A 21,652-nucleotide genomic window follows, 5' to 3' on the forward strand; every position below is an offset into this window, starting at 1 on the left:
CAGGTCAATTTGGAATGGGCTCTGGTAAAACAAGTTATTTTTTAAAAAATTAAGAAATAGAAACTTGGGCTGGAATAAAATTACCTGGTGCTGAAATGACAACAAAGTAAACTCAAAGTACCACCACTAAAAAGGGTCTTATATCAATTGTCATCCACTGATGGCACCTGGAGAAGGACCTCAGTAAAAATAAAATAATAATAATAGTAATAATATTAATAATAGTAATAATACTTTATTTATTTATACTCCACCCATCTGGCTGGGTTTCCCCACCCACTCTGGGCGGCTCCCAACAGAATATTAAAAATGCGATCAAACATTAAAAACTTTGCTAAACAGAAGATTAGGTGGAGACAGGTGATCTTTCAGGTACCTTAGTCACACGGGCAGCTGCTTTATACGGAATCAGACCTATTAGTCTCTCTAGATCAGGCACGTCCAACTCCCAAAAGACAGCAAACTACTCCTAAAGTTGTTGACATTTTTTTTGGCCAATTGATCTGGATCACACAATCGACCAGGGACGCCCTGTGATCAACCAAGATAGTGATCGACCGGTTGAACATGCCTGCTCTAGATCAGTGTTCCTTGTATTGATGTTGCGATTTCATCCAGAAGACATTCCCAGCCCTACTTGAAGTTGCTGGTGAATAAACCAGGAACCTCTGCATGGGAAGCCGATGTTTTATCACTGACCTATAGCCCTTTCCCAAAGCATTAAAGGTCAAAGCTAGTGTGTTGAATTGGGCCTGGAAGTGGAGTGGGAGTAGTGAAGTTGATAAATACTCTTACTTTCCTGTCCCAATTAGCAAAATCAAAGCTCCATTTTGAAATAATTGAAGTTTGTCAGCAGCCTTCAAAGGTAGTACTGCAGTGTATTGCAGTAGTCCAAACAGAAGCTTGGAAGAGCCTTGCAGCATAGTCTCTATGCTGTCCTAGAACACTGGTGCAAAATCCCAAGCACCAGAATTCCTGACAACACTAGTAAACACCCAGGAGCCCTTGGAGGTACATTTTGCAGAGGTTCAGGCACATGAGATGCTGCTGCTGTGCACGAGGCCTTGGGATGTAGGAAAATATGGAAATGCTATTTAGTGGGCTAAATAGCCGGGAGAGATGCAGACTTGGCAAACCAAACTGGGCCTAAACTACAGAGGTTTCAAACTGGCTCCAAGGAGTTTGGGGGCGTGGGGCTGAAATATTTAAACTCCCAAAGTGTCTGGTCAGAGATTCCCTTGGCCTCGTTTTGCCCTGATGTGCAAGCTTTCAACAAACAGGGAATCGTTTTCGTAAGGAAGTTTTCAAACATGTGATCTTGCAGTTTGGAATAAGAAGTGGCAGTCCAAAAAGGACTGCACAACATGCCCCCCCAAAAAATTAAAAATTCCCCACATTTGAATTGGGCCTTAATGTTCTGCTTGGCATACCAACAAATTTCTGTGTTGCCTTTGGTCTAGAAGATCCATATGCTAAAATGTGTTTTTATCCACATGCAACCAAATTCATGCTTTATACATAGACTGGGAAGATTTACTCCCCTCAAAAGAAAGTTCTGTCAGTATTCAAAGCCACCCATTCAGCAACTGCTGTTATAAAACCCTACAGTTTTTTTAGCCTTTGAGGAATTGCTGAACCACACCCAGCACATTTTGGACCAGCAGTGGTGTCTGACTCATCTGCACCCAACCAGGAAAACAAGACTTTTTCTGCTCCTTGGAATTTTTAACAGTATGACTAAACCTGGGTGCATTCTGACTTAGTGAAATGGCCCCCATATTCCTGGAGAATCACAGTTTTTGGACCATTATGTCCTATATCAAGCCATCTGTGATGTGGAAGGTAATAGCAAAAACACCTGATTTGTATGTTTCTGGTAATTAGTGAGCCTTACTCTAGAAATATAGTATCCTATCCACCCATAAAGCAGAGACATCACCTTGCCAACAAAGGTCCGTATAGTCAAAGCGATGGTTTTCCCAGTAGTGATGTGTGGAAGTGAGAGCTGGACCATAAAGAAGGCTGATCGCCAAAGAATTGATGCTTTTGAATTATGGTGCTGGAGGAGACTCTTGAGAGTCCCATGGACTGCAAGAAGATCAAACCTATCCATTCTAAAGGAAATCAGCCCTGAGTGCTCACTGGAAGGACAGACCGTGAAGCTGAGGCTCTAATACTTTGGCCACCTCATGAGAAGAGAAGAATCCCTGGAAAAGACCCTGATGTTGGGAAAGATGGAGGGCACAAGGAGAAGGGGATGACAGAGGACAAGATGGTTGGACAGTGTTCTCGAAGCTACCAGCATGAGTTTGACAAAGCTGCGGGAGGCAGTGGAAGACAGGAGTGCCTGGAGTGCTCTGGTCCATGGGGTCACGAAGAGTCGGGCACGACTAAATGACTAAACAACAACATCCACCCATTTTAATTAATTTACATGGAACTTTCGTTACAAATGTGTTTTTCAAACCTTTATCTTGCCTCTCTTCTCAAGAGTATTCAGAAACATTACAATCACTTTCATTTACAGGAAACTGAGACTGAAAGTGACTAAGCTCAAATCATCCTTCCTGAGCCTTTGGCAGATGAGATACTTCAACACAATTCCACCCAAGACCAGACAAAACCTAGGATCATGCTACTTTTGAATGACGACAAACTGTAATCAGTGTAGATAGATGGCCAACAGCCGAATTAGAGTAAAAATAATTATTATTTTTTAAAAAACACCCATAGAGACCTGATCATGCCCTGTTTGGGTCTTAGAATTATACTTTGGGGTTTAATTCTAAGACCATTTTGTGGTTCACCTCAGATGCCAAAATGTAAAGTCGTTGATTTTGCACTGTTTCTGTGCTTTTAACACTTGCATCGCAGGCATACATTTTGCAGGTCATGTTTATCCAGTCATAGTTTCTCCATGCTGGGAACAGGTTTAATTGTGGGATTTCTGCCTGCATTGTAGTTCTCAAAGCACAGGAGCTTTGCCAGAAAAAAAAGTTTGTAAGTGGAAAAGGAGGGCTGCCCCTAGGCATTTGGAGTTAACAGCAGACTGTGCTGAGGCTAGCCGGCACATGAACAGCCTTGGGTGAACTTATTAGCTGTAGGTTTGGGGTGCAGAGTAGCAAGTACATTTTCAGTAGAAGCAGATATACCAGTGGGAAAATGAACCATAAACAGGGGGGGAGATCAGGAACACTGCAGCCAAACAGTGAAAGAAACAGAGAAGTCGATGCACAGGACGACATGGGAACTGAAGCTCAAGTTAGATGACAGCTGGGCAGCTAACATTTGCGTTAGTGGTGCTTGCCTAATTCACATACAAGATGGAGGAATCTCTGACTTGTTTCTCTTTTTTCACTCCCAAGGGGGCTTTGAACTGGGCCAGAATGTCTAGAATGTTGAAAGTAGAAAGCCCAAGAGTATAGGAAACCTTTCTGTTTAGTTGGTCTGTAATAGTTGTACTGTGAATAGGGAATTCTGAGTTAGGATTGCAGAAGTCCATCATGTTTGCAGCTGTCAGTATGAGCTAGAAGACATTGCTTAATTCATTCACAGTCTGCATTCTAGGTTGCTTGGTAGATTGGGTACCTACTGTAGAGAGACTGATAATCCTAGACAAGGGTGACTTCCCGTATTGCTTAGGTTCTACACCTGTTCACTTTGCTCCTAACGTTAAGACCTCTTGTGACTTAGACCTCTGCTCCAGTGCATAGTTTTAGCCTGCCATCCTCATGGTGATGGTGATGATTTTATGAATCACATTTCATATATAGATTTCAAGGTGATTTACAATAAAAGCAACTGAAATAGGTTTTAAAACAACATTCTCCCCCCAATCCAGCTGAAAAAAGGATGTTGAAACAAAAATGTCTTCAGTTGTAAGTCCATAGCAGCTTGAGTTGGATTTACTTCTGAGGAGATGGATTGGTGATTATGGAACTCTAGAGAACAGAAAATAGCTCATCAAAATGCTAAATGGGATTTGGTGCCAGGTAAAGCATGTGGGAGGATTATGGATATGCAAAATCACACATGGTTGCTGATTTTGGGTAGATGCAGTTAAAGCTCTCCTTTTTATTCTCTGCTGCCTCTTTTAAAACTGAATTGGTGTACCAACCATCTGTCTCTCAGGCCAAGCCAGAGAGCTCAGTTATGAGGCACTGAGGCTTTGCTCTGCCTTTTCAATATACAAAAATGTTCCCGTTCCAATTTTGTCTTACTATGAAAAGCAATACTTTGCCTGAATTAATTAGTTTCTGTTTGCTAGCTGTAAGGTTTTCTAACTGGCAAAGCAAAACACACACACACACACACACACACACACACACACTTTTTGCAATTGCACACTTTTTGCAATATATATGCCATGAACAGAATTAATTAAATAAGAAAATAAGAGATGCACTGCACTGATAAAATGATGTGTTGTAGAATATCACTATATAGTTAATCAAAAGTCTTACTGCAGTTATGACAGAACCGCTCAACAAATCCAGTGTATTAATCTGGATGTTATTGTCTGATTGCTACAAGTAGAGGGCAGCTGGTGTCTAAGAGTTGCTTGCAGATCTATGGGTGGTATCCAGTGTACTTGATCCAATGCCACAAGGATTTCTGTTTGTGTGACAGGGACTTCCTTTATTTTCTTCTCTCTGTGTGCAACCTCCCATAATCTGCTCCAGAGGCTTGAGAACCCCCCAAAACAGAACAGATTAAGTTGGGGGGGGAGAGGAGAGAGGGGGAAGGTTCTGTTCTGCAGCCAAAAGTCCTCGTGCTGATGAAATCAATGCACTGAATTCTTCCCAATAGATCCACAGAGTTCCTTGTAAACTAGATTACATTTACCAACTAGCATTTACCGTATTTTTTGCTCTATAAGACTCACTTTTTCCCTCCTAAAAAGTAAGGGGAAATGTGTGTGCGTCTTATGGAGTGAATGCAGGCTGCGCAGCTATCCCAGAAGCCAGAACAGCAAGAGGGATCGCTGCTTTTGCTGCGCAGCGATCCCTCTTGCTGTTCTGGCTTCTGGGATTCAGAATATTTCTTTTCTTGTTTTCCTCCTCCAAAAACTAGGTGCGTCTTGTGGTCTGGTGCGTCTTATAGAGCAAAAAATACGGTAAATGCTGAAGCCAGGTACTTTTTTGGAATACATAGTAGGGCATTACCATTATTAGGGCAACCAAAATGTTACAAATAGCGTGCAAGCTTTTGAGTTCTCCAGAATGCATTAGCTGGCTAGATAGAACATAAACAGAAGCCAATGGAGTGAGGGATTTTGACTGACACTGAAGTCGTGGAGTCTGCTGGAAAGGGAAAGTAGCAGTGGACATGAAAATGAAACTCTCTTAGATGCTATTTGGGTTGCACCAAGACTTGTTGCATGTGTCCTTCCCTGCTCCTGCTGGAATTCCAGGACGCAAGCCAGAGTCTGGCTTGTTGTGACATTGGAACCTGGGCTTGTGGTTTGTTTCCCCCAAACAAACCACAAACATTAAGCCAAGAACAAACCTTGGCAACGTTCATGGTTTATTTGGAGAGAAACAAACTAGGAATACGTTCGGACATCATGATAAACCAGATTCTGGCTTGTTTCCCTGTGTGTTCACTTTAAACCAGTTTGCTTTATCTGTGGTTTAGATTTAATGTGTAAACCAGGCTACTAACATTTCCCTGTTCCTGAGGATGTGGCCAGATTCATGGCATAACACTCAGTTTTTTAATTTTATTTTTATGATGTATGCATGTGTGCATGCCTTTCTAGATTGCAGGTGTGCAAACCATTATCACTGGTTAAGAACATAGGATTTGTATGGTGGTCAGAACCAGTGCTTTTCTTCTAGAAAAAAATGTGCCAGTACTCACTATGAAGTTGTTATAATAAATGCCACACTTTTAACCAGAGCTTTTCCTTTGGGGGGGGGAGTGCTGGTACTGTGTATCCTTGAGTACCCCCTGGAGGAAAAAAGCAGTGGTCAGAACTCAGCTGTGATTACTTTAGCATTGCAGTTTGTGTGTGTTTTAATATGTCCTTATGCCATATTTACATTGTTTTCCTGGCTATAAAATATTAAGTGTGTTACAGCTTTAAAAGGTCATTGTAGCAGGGAAGACTTTTCAGTGCCTGCACTTAAAGGACATTGGTTTGAATTCTAGCCAGTGCATATTTTATGATTAGGGCTTGCAATTGCGTGAGCAACACCGTGATCATAAACATGGCTATCTGGGAGAAAGGGTCATTGATTTCACCACAACTTTTTTCTTCTTCTAATATGTGTTCTTAGCACTGCAGTGAGGTTTGAAGAAACTTTTCTACTACAGTGGTATCTTGGTTGTCGAACAGCTTGGCTCCCGAACAAATTGGCTCCTGAACGCCGCAAACCAGGAAGTAACTGTTCTGGTTTGCGAACTTTTTTTGGAAGCCAAACTTCCAACGCGGCTTCTGCTTGGGTGCAGGAAGCTCCTGCGGCCAATTGGAAGCCGCGTCTTGGGTTTTGAACAGTTCCAGGAGTCAAACGGATTAAGTTCGACAACCAAGGCACCACTGTACTACTAAACAGAGTTGTAAAACAAGTTTAAGGGAAGATTTCATGTTAGTCTGCTTTAAAGTTTTGGAATCCAGAAAGCGGGTATCTGAGTTTCTGCATTTGACTAGAAAAAAACAGGAGATGAGGTCTGCAAATCTTTGCAGTGGAAGGACACCTTTTTAAAAGGCTTCACCATAAAAGGCGATGTGGATAGAGTGGGAGCTGTAAGTACTTGTCAGTGAGTCAACAAAAAAGAACCTTAGCAATGTCATTTGAATAATGTGTTGTGAACTGTTCTTAGTCTTGTGCTGGAAGAATAAATCTGAAAAAGTGCTATGTAAGCAGGATTTCTTGAGACCTTAGAAACACAATAGCCTCTGCATTATAAGTATTATATGCACTATATTTTGTTGATAACTGAATTGCTGGGCAACTTAGGAGCATGTAAGGTTACTGCTTAGCCAATGGTGCTTTTTTGACAATAGCTGCTAATAAACTATGAATGTGCATTGGAATCCCATCTAGTCTTTTTTTAATGTTGGAAAGAGCTGTGTAAGTGTATTCACATGAACTCTACTTGAATTCATAATAAATATAGTCGCTGTTCATTTCATTAAACCCCATCTGTCTTTGTTGCATGGTATCTGGAAGGCCTGCACAGCTTGACACCCACCAGCTGTTTATGGCGACCTTTCAGTGGTTTCATAAACCACCTTGATGCGGTTTTGAAGATACCATAGCAAGAAGTTTAAAAGCTCACTGTCCCCAGTACATGGCTGGTGGGTTGTATTCAGCTTGGTGATTCAGTTGTTGTACCCCTTTGATATGTAGGTATCTTTGTTGTTTCACCCAGAACAAATGTGTTGCTTCAGTGTAGCAGATCCGTCATATCCATAAATGGCTAGATGTGCAAATTTCACATTGTGGGAGAGCCACCCCCCTCCCCCATATTGGAGTTCTCATGAAAAGAAATTGTGATGGCAAATCTCTACGTGATCCACCACTTGATCTGAAGCAGATGAGGGTATCCCACCGCCACCACGGCAAGAGACTTGATGTTGCATGCTTGGAAACTTAAAGATGCACTTGCGGTCTGAAGTGCTACAGTCCAGAATTAGATTTCCTTCCTCATCTGCTGCTTGTGAGAACTAGGACAAAATACTGAAAGTGATCTATAAGAAATGAAGTGCTCCTCAAGCTCTAGGATGGGTGTTTGGAATTTGGGATTATCTAGCCTTGTTTCTTGACACTAGGTGTGCATCAAATCAACCCATTTAATATCCCTGCCTTTTCCTTTAGGAGGGTATAAAAAGAAGTTGGTCATGTTCCCTGTACCCTATTTTGCTATTTAAAATGCTTCAAGATTAAAGAGAGTTTATGAAATAGTCATGTCTTGGTCAGAATCCTGATTTATCACTGAAGGTTAGGCCTGTAGCAGACTTACTCTGTTATTTTGTGAGCTGAAAAATTGTAACAGTACAGTCAAATATAAAGATGAAGAGGTTTTTACTAAAAATAAATTGTTTTGACTTCTGTTTCTTCTCTCCCTTCAGTTCTCAGAATATAGCCAAAAGAAAAAAAGCTTACAAGAAAGCATTGAGAAATCAAAAATTGGGCGCCAAGACACTGTAAGTTTTACTGAATTTGAAGTATCCACAATAAAACATAATCTGAAAACTTTGGCGTGTTAAAGGTGGATGTTATTTTTAAAATTGGGATGCATTTGTGGCAGCAGGTGGCATAGGCAAAACTTCGTATTGTATTGGGGGCAGAAGCATAGGAAGAAAGGGGGGGAAGTCTTATATTGTTCTTATTTTTTTTTAAATGCTTTTCTTACTAAGGCTTACTGCACTTGCAAATAAAAGTTAAATGTTCAGGGCGGGACATGCCTACTTCTGCACCAGAACATTTTCGCAACTATGATGTTATTAGATGCTATTTCAACGTTGCTGCCAAATGCAGCAGTATAATGCAGTACAATGATGTCTTGCGTTGAAGTTAGGTTCAGGGGTTGGCACATATATGCAAAATCATGTATACCTGAACCACTGCCTTGGACCCACCCCTGTGTGACCATCTGGAAGGCTGTTTCTGTGCTGGGAAAACCCAGCTCAAAAGGAGCTTTTAAGTTTTCCACCTTTGCATTCGGTTAATCACTGGGATTTCAGCCATGCAAGGCTGAAATCAGACAAGTTAATCACACTTAAGATACGACCTTACTGTACTGAAAACTGCTTGAACTTTTTTACAGGCAATGCCACTTAGCCCAAATATGTATAAAGTCTGGTTCGTTGAATCAGTGTCATAGCTCTAGTTCTGGTGCTTGCATCCTTAGAGAGAAAAGAGGGTAGAGCGCAACACTTACGTTGTAATTGACACCTTTTAAGAACACTGGTTAATTTTTGAACACAGGCAGAACGTGCGGCACTCATAAAGGAACTTACTGCCCTTCGTCAGAAGAGAGACCAATTAAAGGCAGAAATAGATAAATACAAAGAATGTGATCCGGATATTGTTGAAGAAATCCGTAAGTTGTGTCTAGAGTTATTTTAGCACACTGTGTAGTAACTGAAATTTTGGAAGATATCAGGTGTGTTGTCTGAAACCGCAGTCATTAGCAAAACTTTTAAATAACTCAGCTTGTCAATGGCAGGGAAACTAATGTCTAGATGAGGGGTGGGAAACCTTTCTCAGCCCAAGTTCTGCATTGCGGGTTGGCCACCGCGACTGCCAGCACATGCTCACTTGCACATGTGCACACATGCTCACCAGGCAGGCAGATGCAAATGCACACTCAGCAGAGCAGGGGGGTTGTTTAGGAAATAAGTGTGATATTGGCGGCTGCCTATCAGCACCCCTTCCTGTTTTCTCTCTAAGATCTAACAATGGCACCACACCAGGGTGAGAAGTGGTGATTTTGAAGGGTAAGAAGTGCCTTGTTTAAAGAGGTTGGCAGGCCACTAAAAATGGCTCACCATGAGTAATCTAGATAAGTAACTTACACGTAGCTGGGTGATAAATATTGTAGACATAGTATAAGTGGACTGTGACATGGGAAGGGAAGGGAAGGGAAGGGAAAGCACTATAGAAATGAAAATAAGATTATGTCCTGCTGGATCAAACCAAAAGTTCATTTGGTTCAGCATCTTGTTTCCCACATTGAGCAGCCAGATTCTTCTAAGAAGCTCACAATCAGGGTATGAAGACAACGTCCCTCTCCTACTGTTGCTCCCCAGCAGCTGATATTCAGTGGCACACAGCATGTTGTCCTAACAACTGTTGGCAGATTCCATACATTTTGTTTAATCCCCTTGAAAGCTATCTAAGCTAGTGGTCATTGCCACGTCCTGTGGCAGTGAGTGCCATGAACTGCTTATGGGCTGTGAGAAGCACCGTATTTTTCACCCCATAAGACGCACCTGACCATAAGACGCACCTAGTTTTCAGAGGGGGAACGCAAGGAAAAAATATTATTTAAAGGGAGCGCTGAGCAGAGCCTGTATTCAACACTGACGGGTTGCGCTTCTCCCTCCTCGGGGAAAGCCTCCAAGAGCCGCACACACTCTCCACACAGCTCTTTAAAGCGAGCGCGGCTCTTGGGGGCTTTTGTGGGAGGTGGGGGAAGGGACAGAGCCATGTGCAGCAATCCCTCTTGCTGTCCTGGCTTATGGGATGGCCGCGTGCAGCGTCTCCCGGGCGCTGAAGGGGGATGAAGGCTGCCCCAAGAGGGATGAAGGCTGCCCCAAGAGCCGCAATCCCTTTAAAGAGTGCACGGAGCGTGTGTGCGGCTCTTTAAAGGGAGCGCCAAGCAGAGCCTCCCGCCTGCATTCGCTCCATAAGATGCACACAAATTTCCCCTTCCCCTTTTTAGGAGGGGTGTGTGTGTCTTATAGAGCGAAAAATACAGTACTTTGCTTTTTTTTTCTCTCCTGAGACTGTTGCCGATCAATTTTATTGGATATCTACAAATCTACTGGGTATCTAATTGGATCTCTACTCTCATTCATGATACTAATATCATGAATGAGAGTGACAAAATTCTCTCTTGCCACTTACTCAGTTCCTTGAATAATTTTATAACCTTATATATTTCTGCTGGGTTGTCACTTAAAAAAAAAACAAACTGCTCCTTAGGGTTGGGAGGAACCCCTTGAATAGATATAGGGGATATGGTTGGGGGTAAAGGCCAAAGAGAAAACAGAAAAGTTCTGTTGTGTAGCCAAAGTATCTGCTGGTAGACCTACTTAATTGAACCTTTCCTGTTTAGTAGAAAGGGTAGACACTTTCCTGTTAGTCAGTCACTACCAGTTCAGACTCTGTGAGTGTGTACATATATTTTGAACTTTTTGCTTGAATATGTGTGTGAACCAATATGGTACAATTAGTAGAAGAGTAGATTTGGATTAAAAAACAAGATATTTCATCTCTTAAACTTGTTGGGTAGTCCTAGGGAAGTCACTTTCTTTCAGCCTAACCTGTCTTACAGGCTAGTGATACAGATAAAGATGTTGCTTTCAGTTCTTTGGTAGAAGGAGAGGAGACAAATAATAGTTACTGAATAGGAAAGCACAAGATTCAGTGTTTGTTCATCTATCTCAGAAAAGAATTTGCTCTTTGGCACATTCCCTAGTTGCCATATTTTGTTAGAGTTTTGTTTTTTCCACAACTGTTGTCTTTCTTTATTTCTATTTCTATTTTGCCTTTGCTTCTTTAGATTAGTGGCCCAAACATTTCCCCCCCGAGGACCACATGAAAATTGCTGCGGGTCTTAGCGAACCATATAACATTTTTTCTGCCTGCTGTAGCATTTGTAATTCCACAGAATTCAAATGAAACAAAATATAAGAACTAAAAGAAGCAATAGAAATACAATTAGAAATCAATATGAATATTCAGGGCAATGTATGTGCTGTCTCCCATCTTCAACATCCACAGGCATGCTGTGGACCACCTGAATGAAGCTTGTGGCCCACAGTTTGGGAAACCCTGGTCTGGAGGTTTAAATTTCCTCATAGCAGGAAGGTGGTAATGGTTATACACAGATGCTTCTGTATTTGAATAAACAAATGGGGCCCAGCAACAACTTGTTGCAGGGGGGGGGGGGGCTTGAAAGTTCTCCCTTATCAGAAAGAAAGGCAGCTGGTGTTCCGGAATGGGAACAACTGGAAGACCTTGAAAATACAGATCAGGTTGGCTGTCAGGTGCTAGAATCTGCATCTTCAAAGTAGTCCGGTTGCTCAGAGCAGGAAAGCCACACCATTTGAAGAGCGATAGTTATCTAAATTCTCTTTCTGCCCCCACCCTGCAGATTACTCATATACACTTTCACACTTTTCGCTTTGTTTTTTTCAAAAGCTGTTTTTAAAAATACATTTTTATTTTTTTTTACTTTTGCAAACCTCTCGATTCTCATGAGGATGCTGATCCCTCTCTGTTGCATGTTGCTGGTGCTGTTTTGGCTACATAAGTATCGAGGTTTGAAAACGAACATCAGAAATGGAGGGAAAGCTGATAACACACATCCTTCCTGCCAGCATGGTATGATACAGACAAAATACCCATGGTGTGATCATCTGGACAGACATAAAGTCCATGAGTTGACCATTTAATATGTACCTCCTGCATTGATCCAGCATGTGAGTAAATTGACCTGCCCTTTCGAGTGAGGGCTGCTTCCGCTTCTGCAGTGCGATAAAGCTTTTTGTGCAATGCAGATTTTGGAGGATCTCTGTTGCGACTGTGTCTTAGTTAAATCCTTGAACAAATGTCATTGTGCACATTAATTATGCATTTCCTTTGACCCAACATCTGTAGAGGCCTTCTGTAAGGCTAAGGAAGTGCATAAAACAATGTCGCATCTGCCTTTACACTTAAGAACAGTGCATATTAAAGACTACTGTGCTAGCTGTGCCTTTGTGGGGCTGCATTGTTAAAGCATTAGATCTTTGTGAACTGTTTTTTAATTTTTTTTAAAAAAAGAAATCTGTCAAGTCTCATCAATGCAGGCTTCCCATGTCCCTTATGGAAAGGTCAGACTGTCAAATCTCATCAGTACAGAAGTACTGTCTCTCCAAAAAGTGTCTGATAGGGTTTGTCAGGACTATGTAACAAAAGACTTCTGTCAACTCCACACAAATACATTGTCTACAACCATACGCTAGGCTTAGTTGTACTGCCCACACACTATTGACCTATTTGGGGTTTCTTTCTCTCTCTTGAAATAAAAGAGCTTTTTGCTCATAACTCAGCTCCACAGTCAGCACTAGAAGATGGGCTGAAAATCTGCTGTTTGTAGTTTGAGCCTCTCCCCCACCACAGCAGTTCCCAGTCGTCTTCACGTAGCCACCTCTCAGATTTTTCTGTTGTGTGGACAGCGAGCATAAGTTGGCTTTGCCTCTTGGTCATCCTCAAAATGGAAGAGGACAGGAAGAAAGGTATTTCCTGGTCTTGTCAGGAATGATGGGGGTTGGAGTCCAACAACATTTGGAGGGCCACAGGTTCCTCATCCCTGATCTAGCCATTGCATGTTTTATGACTGCACTTGGTATTGTCAAACAATTTAGCATCCTAAAAATAGTGGTTTTTATTTTTAAAGGTTCCTATTTCCTGTGTAAAGATAAAGTTATGTGCATGTTTAGTGACATGTTAGCAGTCAAAGTAGGTCTTTTCAGTTTGTTTTCATGCTATTGTAGAACAATGCAAAACATATTTGCATATATTGGCATGGTCTGCATATTTCTTTTTCCTGTAACAGAATTTGACCCTGATGCAGAATTTTATCATTTCTTTTCTTTCTTAATTTTAACATAGCTTTTATATTTAAGAAACTTGGTGCTTCACCCAGCTACCAAAAGGATAGAGTTAACATCACATTTGAGTAATATAAGATGTATGTAGCATAATATATAGCAGAAACAAAGTGTAGCCACTTAAGACCCCAGATTAGAAAATGCTGTACTGCGGTAACTATCCGAATGTGTGCAAACAAGCCTCACTGCAGATTGGCGTAGAAGGTTGATTCCTTCTTAAGCAGAGTATGTCTCAGGCGTGTGTGGAGTCATGAAAGAGCTCTCTCCAAAAGCAGAGATGCAGTAGTACAGCTATTATCACATGTTGTTTTGTATTGTCACACGTTATTTGGGAGTGGTAGCCGGTGCTAGCTCTACTCCAAGTTGGACCTGTTTAAGTTGATGTATATGACTAACTTAGGTTCAGTAATTTCAGTGGATCTGAAGAACGCTGTCAAGGAAACACATTTTACATCTTTATTTTTTATTTAACAAAAAGTGTTACTGTAAATAGAACATCAAAGTAGTTTACAAAAAAAGCCACACACTGAAGTTGTCAATAAAAGACAAATGTATTCTTAAAAAATCAGAATATAATTGAATACCAGCTCTTAAGCTAAAAACAATTAAAACACATGCTAACTTCTACTTGTCTGGATAGGTTTGTCTGCACAATTTATTTTTTAGTAGACACCAAAAAGTGTGCAGCCAAGGTGCCTGTCTGATGTCAATGGGCAAAGTTTTCCAAAGTGTAGGTGCTGCCAAGCTAAAGAGAGAGAAAATCTTCCAAGTGTGGAACAAGTATTATGTGGCACTTGTAACAATGCCAGTTCCTCAGATTGAAGCAGTCAAGTGGGCATATATTGAGTGAATGTATAAGTAACTGAATGTGAAAAATGTTCTGCTCTAGAATTGCTGTAGTAATTTTTCTGTTTCAGAAGTTAGTGATGGCCTGTAGAGTAGGTTATGTTTCTCATGATTTGCGGAACATTCTTTGCTTTTTACTGTAATCATCTCACTATTTAAGTGCAAAGCATGATTCAGTAGAACTGTACAGCTGCAATTTTAGAGCTTCTACCCTGATTTCAAATGGTGTTGGAATACAGTCATTCCAGCCTTTGCAAGTGTTGCTGAAGTAATTGCTCAGGAATATCAGAGTAAAAATGTGAGTTACTATGTGCTATTTTAACAGTAACTAATTTGAAAGTCTCCTAGGAGATTGGACCATTGCTGGCTAAAAGAAATCCATAAATCCTGCTTGCTGGTACACATTTGAAACCTGATAGCTTACACTGGCCCGAGCCACTTCTTGTTTTGTAAATTTAGATACTCTTTCTATCTGAACATACTTGATGCTTTTTTCAGGGTCAAGAACTTGAGGTTCCTGTTTTCTAAAAGGTTTCATTTTACATCTTGTCAAGTTGCCTTAAAAGATGAAAGGGCCAGTATTGTTTGCAGATACTTCTTGCTGAAAATTCAAATGATGCTTGCTGTTAGTAGAACTATGCAAAAACCCAGGCTGCCAAATCCTCAACACGGGGTAATAAGGTTACTGAGGATTAAGAGTCCTATCATTTATAACCATTGATTATTGAACTTTTCCCAATATTTTCTTCTGATCTTTTATATCAACTCTACAAATACTTTGAGACATTATCTTACTCCAACGTATCCAATTCTTAGATAGTGCGAAATGCTTACTGCTTTGCTCACAGCAATTATCCCAGTCCAATCCCAGAATTTACATCCCTTAAGTTTGCAAAAGGCCATTTACAAGCAACTTCTCATTAAGCTCCACCAAATGATGTGAACTTGGAAACACCCTGTACCGAAGTACTCTCAGTTTCTAATGCAGAGATGACTGACCTGTGGCTCTTTACATGTTATTGGATTCCAGCTCCCATCAGTTCCAGCCAGCATGGTTAAGTATGGTGGGAGGTGTTATCGAACAGCCTTTGGGGGACTACAGGTTCCTGCTCTATTGAGTTTGGTCTCTGCTACTCCATCCTGTCCACATTTGCAGGCAGTGATTCCGTCTGTGCCTTAGACAATCTTTTCTTTGAGTCAAGACTTTTCTCTGAAGTTGCAGGTGTGCCTTGGAGTAGTACAGATAATGTTTTGCTGGCAGTGTTTGTCCCAGACTAGGTGTAGAAAATAGTAGCAATGTTGTTTTTATCTATCTATCTATCTATCTATCTATCATCTATCTATTGATATCCCGCCCATCTGGCTGGGTTTCCTATTAAAGCACAGTTTGGGGTGCACCAAAAACCTCCGTGTGAAATATTGGGGGTAAAGTACCGTATTGTCTTTGTAGATGCTGGATGTCCGTAAAGACAGTTGCAGTGCATAATTATACTCTTTGTCGGATTCAGTTGTGGACCCACACTGTACCACCTTCTTATCTAATAATCACATTTAAAATAAAGGCTTACTGGGAGACTTTTTAATGTTTTGCAGCATCATTAAAAAGTAAGCTTATTTTATGCCCTCTCTGAAAACTTAAAACAAGTGTTGGTTTCTTAAAAAAAGTTGATTTAAAAGAAAATGTTTGGGAACAAAACCAATGTTTTGAAACAACAAGTCTGATGAGTGCAACCTTATATTGCTTTCAACCTGCTGAAACAATATTTCCTTATGCCCTTTATATTGGGCTTATTTTATTTATTTATTTATTTTAAAAAATTAAAATAAAACATGTAGAAAGATAATTTAAACTTCCTATTTCTATGTCACAGCAAACACAAAAGGGCAGAGGCCCATTTTCATTGTGTTTTTTTAAGAAATAAAAAATGCAAATACCTTGTGAACTGAGCTGAGAACAGTACTTAGCCTCAGATAATGTACATTAGCCTTCCTCTTGAGTTTGATGGCAGCTCATTTTGCAAGTTGAGTAAGTCTTGCCTACAGTACAAACATCATAACAATGAAACATTTTATGTTTCTTTAATTTCTCAGCGTCCCTAGAGACAAGCTGTAGGCTGTGCATTGACCACTGCCAATAAATAATATAGGCAAGCACTGGCAAGACAGAGGGGTGTGTGTGGGTGTGAGAAACATGACAGCTCTTTCAGGCTTTCAGTATGGGAATCTGAGTCTGCCTCTGTATACACTCCAGAGGGGAAAAGCTGAAAGATCTGAAAGAGAGTTGTTTGCTTTGTATACAGTTCCCCACCACCAGCCCACAGTGTTTGTGGACTCATCTTAAGACTATTTTAAAAGGATTATTTGGGTACATGTTTAAGCTACTGTTTTATACATTCCTTGGAGTGCTTGCCTTACTTCCACAAGTTGTCTGTTTGCACAAGCAGGCTAGTGTGTATAAACCTCAGTCTAGGAAGCATCTTCTTCCGTTATGAAAGTTGCAGTGCTTGATGTTAATAGCGACTGGTTCCCATATAATGCTGGTCACTTGAATAAATTGCCCTCATGAGTGAGGAAGGTGATTGGAAAGAACATGTGAAGTGGCCCATGAGCAAGGTCACTCCAATCACTTAAAAAGAAAGAAAGAGAAATTTCGCCAGGAGGTGAAAGAATCTCTAATTTGTCCATGTTTTCTTTTTGTGTGAATGTGTGGTGTGTGTGAGAGAGAGAGAGTGAAAAACCACGTGGATTATTTCCTTTTTTAAACCGTATAATTTTCTTTGGCTGTATCAAGAGAGATGATGATGCAGACATATCTAATGATGCACCACAAAAGTCATGATTCTGGAATAGGATGTGTTGAGGGCCACAAATATGTGGTCCTAAAAGCAAGTTGAGCAAGCAGGTGGGGATGTGGTCAACAGCACTGCAAGAGGGATGTGAACAGTTAGATCCCAATTTTATTGAGCCCAATTTTTCCCAGCCTGTGTGCGGAGCCATTTCTGGTGCATGATAGCAGGTTACAGTTCCAAAGTTGCTACGTGACATTTTTTAGCATACTTGTAGAAACCACATATTTAACATGCTGATTCAGTTTGATATAGTTATGTTAATCTTACTTGAAGGTTTGGTGGAATAATACGTTCAAAAGTAAAACATTTTCAAGCTGTTGCAAAATAAGAATTGTGCTGTGTGTTCACAAAACCACTTTACAATGCCATTTTAACCCCTTAAGGCTGTTGCATTACATGAGTAGGAATTGCTAGTATTGATTTCCTGTTGTTTCTTGGTGTTTTTTTTCTCCAGGTCAAGCAAATAAAGTGGCTAAGGAAGCAGCCAACAGATGGACTGGTGTGTCTGCATTTGCATTCCTTAGCAACATCCCTGTCCCTTCCTCAAGGAAAAATAAACTCAAGAGAAGAAGCAATCATTCATAAAACTTGCAATTTGTTAGCTCTTACCAGAGCTGCTATACAATTCTTAAATATTATTTAATTGGTAGTGTTTGCCATTGCTCAGGAAAATACAGCACATGAATGCTCCTTCTCATGAATGCATCATTATAAATTTATTTCATGTGTTCTTAACAGCTGGAGTAATTGCCACATATCATTATCATTTTTATTCAGTTTCAAATCACTGTATATGTTAAGCAAACCCAGCCTGCAAATAACGTGCGCAGTAGGAGAATTTGTTCTTTGCATTTCATTTCTGCAGAGCCTATAACGGGGGGCTTTCTCTGCAAACTAGCAAAGTGCTTGACTTTCAGCCAGTAAAAGACTGAGGCAGGTGAGCCTGGAGGACACAATTGTGCCTTTTAAATTTGATTCCACAGCATATCTTAGATCACAGCAAGCTCTTCTTATTCGCTATCACCAGATATCCACGTTTATAGGGATCAACGGTACCATATAAATGGAATTTTGCACTTCACAACTGCTTCACATGACACCTTGTTATCAGGTCTAAAGCAATTGATGTTTGTCTAAGATTCAGCTGCATCACTTCTTCACCCTGATAAAGTCCAATAGAAAATAAAACATGCACATTCCACTCACTAAATTGATCTATTGAGCATGCATCACAGAAGGTGCAAAATATAACTAAATATGATGGATTGCCTTATCCCACACAAAGTTTTCTTTTATGATTATCTTCCAAAGCCCTTCTCCAGCTGCCCCCAGCCCCCAGCTCCAGAAGTTAGGCAGGTGGCTCTTGGAGAATGGCCATTCCACTTTTTGGAATGTCCTTGCCAGGAAAGCTTAGCAGGCATCAACTCTTTGTTTATTTTCATAGACCTTTTAAAACCACCTTCAGAGCAGCAATGCTGAAGGGCAGGATAAAAATAACAAATCTCCTTTTTTGTTTGTTTTTTTGTAGAGCTGCTCTGTTACTCCTCTTTAAGTGTTTGCAAGCAATGCTGTTTTAAGAACTGGATATGTGTTGACTACTAATGTGCCCTGGTCCCCTTCCTTGTGATTTTCCAGTTCTGTTGCAAGATCTGATACCAGTTACCACTTGACAACTCCTGTTGTGGAGAGCTTCCTCCCATCAGATGTCCTGTTGGAGGTTTGAGACTGGTGAAGAATCTCTATGGGTAACATACAGACAAGTCCATGGTAACCAGTGTTAGGTGTTGCAACAGAAAGGCAGAAAAATCACTTTGAGGAAGACCTTGGCATGGAATGGTAATGTGTAGACTGGCCCTGCTCTTTCACACTGGCAGTGGATCTTCTTTTAAAAAATAAAATAGAAATCCCTGATGACTGAAATTATGGAATGGAACTCTCCGTTCTAAAAACTTTATTTCTTGAAAACAAAAACCATCTTATTTAATGTCCCCCCTCCCTATTTTGTCCACAGATAATATCTTTGCAGCAAAATCTTGGGCCAAACGGAAGTTTGCATTTGAAGAGAGCAAAATTGACAAAACATTTGGCATTCCTGAAGACTTTGACTACATCAATTAGAAAGGTTTAGTAAGAATGGCAAGTAATTTAATATTGTTCAAGAGATTTTGTTTTCATTCCGAAGTTTCTTTTTCTTTTACCATTATTTGTATTTTGGTTAATAAAATCTGAAAATACATTGAAAATATATTTTTGCTTTCACTCTGTGACCCAGTAATTTTATCTCATAGAATCATAGAGTTGCAGACTTGGAAGGGACCCCAAGGGTCAACTAGTCCAACCACCTGCAATGCAAAATGAGAGCTAATTATAATCAAGTCTATTATTAAGGTAGATGCTATAATGTCCATTTTGCTAGTTGCATTATGTCAGAAAGTGTTGCGACCTATAGGCAAAAAACGTGGGTGAGAGAGAAACTGGAAACCGTGTTTTATGCTGGAAATAAATAAGGCAGTGAAATAAATTACATCTGTAATTAAAAGTTTTGGGGGAAGATATGAATGAACAGCTATATTCATTTCATGCAGTGCACTAGATATGCACAAAGAATAGGCAATGCAGTTAATCTCTTGATGGTTTAGTCAGATTTCCTAAGCTATGGTCTAGGATCACTGAGCAATTTTGAAAAACCAGGTAGACCCAAATAAAAGGCATAATGGGGCTGTACATGATCCTGAAGATATTGTTAAAATTTGGGGTGGGGAAACCAGACCCCCCATAATCTCTACATTCAGTGAAGGGTTAGAATTTGAGCAAACTCATAAATTCATGAATTCAGCTGTGTTGTTATAGAAACGAAAGGCTTAAAAAGGCCTTTGATAATGGTAAGTCATCAGGAAAACATCAGACTCTGCCCTTTTTGTTAAGGGCTTGAGAAAGAGCTTGCCAGGGTGACTGGGTGGGTGACAATGCTGGAAGCAGAAGGGGAGTAGTTGTTTTCTCCCAAGTGCTGCTGGGAAGAAGAAGGAGGAAGTGGGGAGAAATCCATGGGGGCTGAAGGGCATGAGCCATGCTGGTTGGCTGAAGCAGGCTGTTACAGAGAGACATGGGGATGACGCTTAGGATGCCTCTGAATCCAAGACTGCACAGCTGGGAAGGACAAGCCCCTTTAGATGTGAATGCTGTGAACTCTCTCTCCATAAACTTCAGGTGTATATATGTGCGAATAAACCACACCTCCTAAAGACACTGCAGAAACTGCTGTGCCTCATTTTCCCAAAGGAAACCCAAATCCTGACTGAGTGTCAAGACCACTTGGCAGAGATTCGGGTGGTTTTCCTGGGATAAGCAGAAGAGGCAGTAGATTAGTAAAATGCAGCAATCACAATTCGCTGACAATAGTGCGAAATAGCACAAGTGCTGGAAATTATCCACACACCCACCATGACTTCAGTTTCAGTCATTGTAATATTGTGTTACTCATTGATGGCCTTTCTACAAGACGTGAAATAAACAGTTGCTACACAGCTGTGGCATCTTCCTCAAGTTCCTGCTTCTCATTCGTTCATTCATTCACAATCCCACGGCAAACAGCACCACCTGCACTGACGTCACCTGGCAGCTGCCTTTACCTGCACCTCATCTGGGTCAGCCCTGCTGCATTTCTCCCATTGATGATACTTTGCTGCCAAAGCTGGCTGGGTTTCACATGCTAGATCTGTGGAAAGTGGTTCTGGTTGGACGTGTGCATACACAGCTCCCAGGCATCCGCCTGTGGACAGAGTGCTGATGTCTATGCACATTTCCCAGTATTGCCCCCTCTTTGCAGCCCTAGTATATGAACCCAGTGGACTTTATGGTGGCAACAACAGGGCAAAATGTAGAGCGGACTGAATGAATGGGGGAAGTCTACCACCACAAGGCAATCAGCCATCAGGGATCGTTAAAAAAAATTACAGAATTTTTTCTTAATACACCTATCTTTGCATGCCAATGTTTTAGCTATTATTGAGAAAATGGCATCTAATCCTGAAAACCCTCAACAAGTCTCATCTCGCCCATTGACCATCTGCTGTGGCCTTGGACCAGTCAAATGTCTTTCAGCTTCAATCACCCAACTGTAACTTATCTAGCTCTGTTATTGTGAAAAATAAACAATTCAGATTCTTGATTTGCAGTGTGCTTTGTGAAATGATAAATATTAGTAATATATGTGCTTCCTTAAGAGCAAGGAGATGAAAGACACCCAAAACGTAAACAAAACATAGTACAATATTAACTCCACTGAAACCTTAATAATGCAGTAATTCAAAATATGCGTTCTGACCACAAAAACAAAACCATTTTTTTCCTGGAAGCTATTTATTTTTTGTCTTCTTTCCCACAACTTAATGTTAACAATATGTTCTGTGCTTTTCAAAAAATCTAACTAGTCACCTGATTTTGATGCAGATGCTAACCCTACCCTGGCAGTTACAAGGAAACTTGTTATCAATTTCATATCTTGCTTGAAAACATAAAATTACAAATCCCAGCAAAATGGTCAAAGGGTCAAAGCTAGATGCATCTTTAATTACATTAATCATATCTAACCAAAACACCATAACTATACTGCAGCCTCACCACT

At 40.6% G+C, this 21,652-nt stretch overlaps 1 protein-coding gene across 3 annotated transcripts in view; it reads left to right on the top strand.

Annotated features, from left to right (window-relative positions):
• The window catches only part of MND1 (meiotic nuclear divisions 1), a 32,243-nt gene extending 11,047 nt beyond the window's left edge, over window positions 1–21,196 (top strand). For 2 of the 3 annotated variants that reach the window (XM_083520158.1, XM_083520160.1), the window contains exons 5-8: window positions 8,078–8,152; window positions 8,937–9,051; window positions 17,483–17,527; window positions 19,040–19,273. In XM_083520158.1, the coding sequence (XP_083376284.1) occupies window positions 8,078–8,152; window positions 8,937–9,051; window positions 17,483–17,527; window positions 19,040–19,146 (342 nt within the window). In that variant the 3' untranslated portion in view covers window positions 19,147–19,273. Of the gene's footprint in view, window positions 1–8,077; window positions 8,153–8,936; window positions 9,052–17,482; window positions 17,528–19,039; window positions 19,274–21,027 lie in introns of those variants that run through there. The other variant, XM_083520159.1, reaches the window with a different exon arrangement.
• Window positions 21,197–21,652: the final 456 nt, after the last annotated feature.

This window comes from Podarcis liolepis (genome assembly GCF_965112155.1).
Source record: "Podarcis liolepis genome assembly, chromosome: 9".
NCBI classification, from domain to species: domain Eukaryota; kingdom Metazoa; phylum Chordata; class Lepidosauria; order Squamata; family Lacertidae; genus Podarcis; species Podarcis liolepis.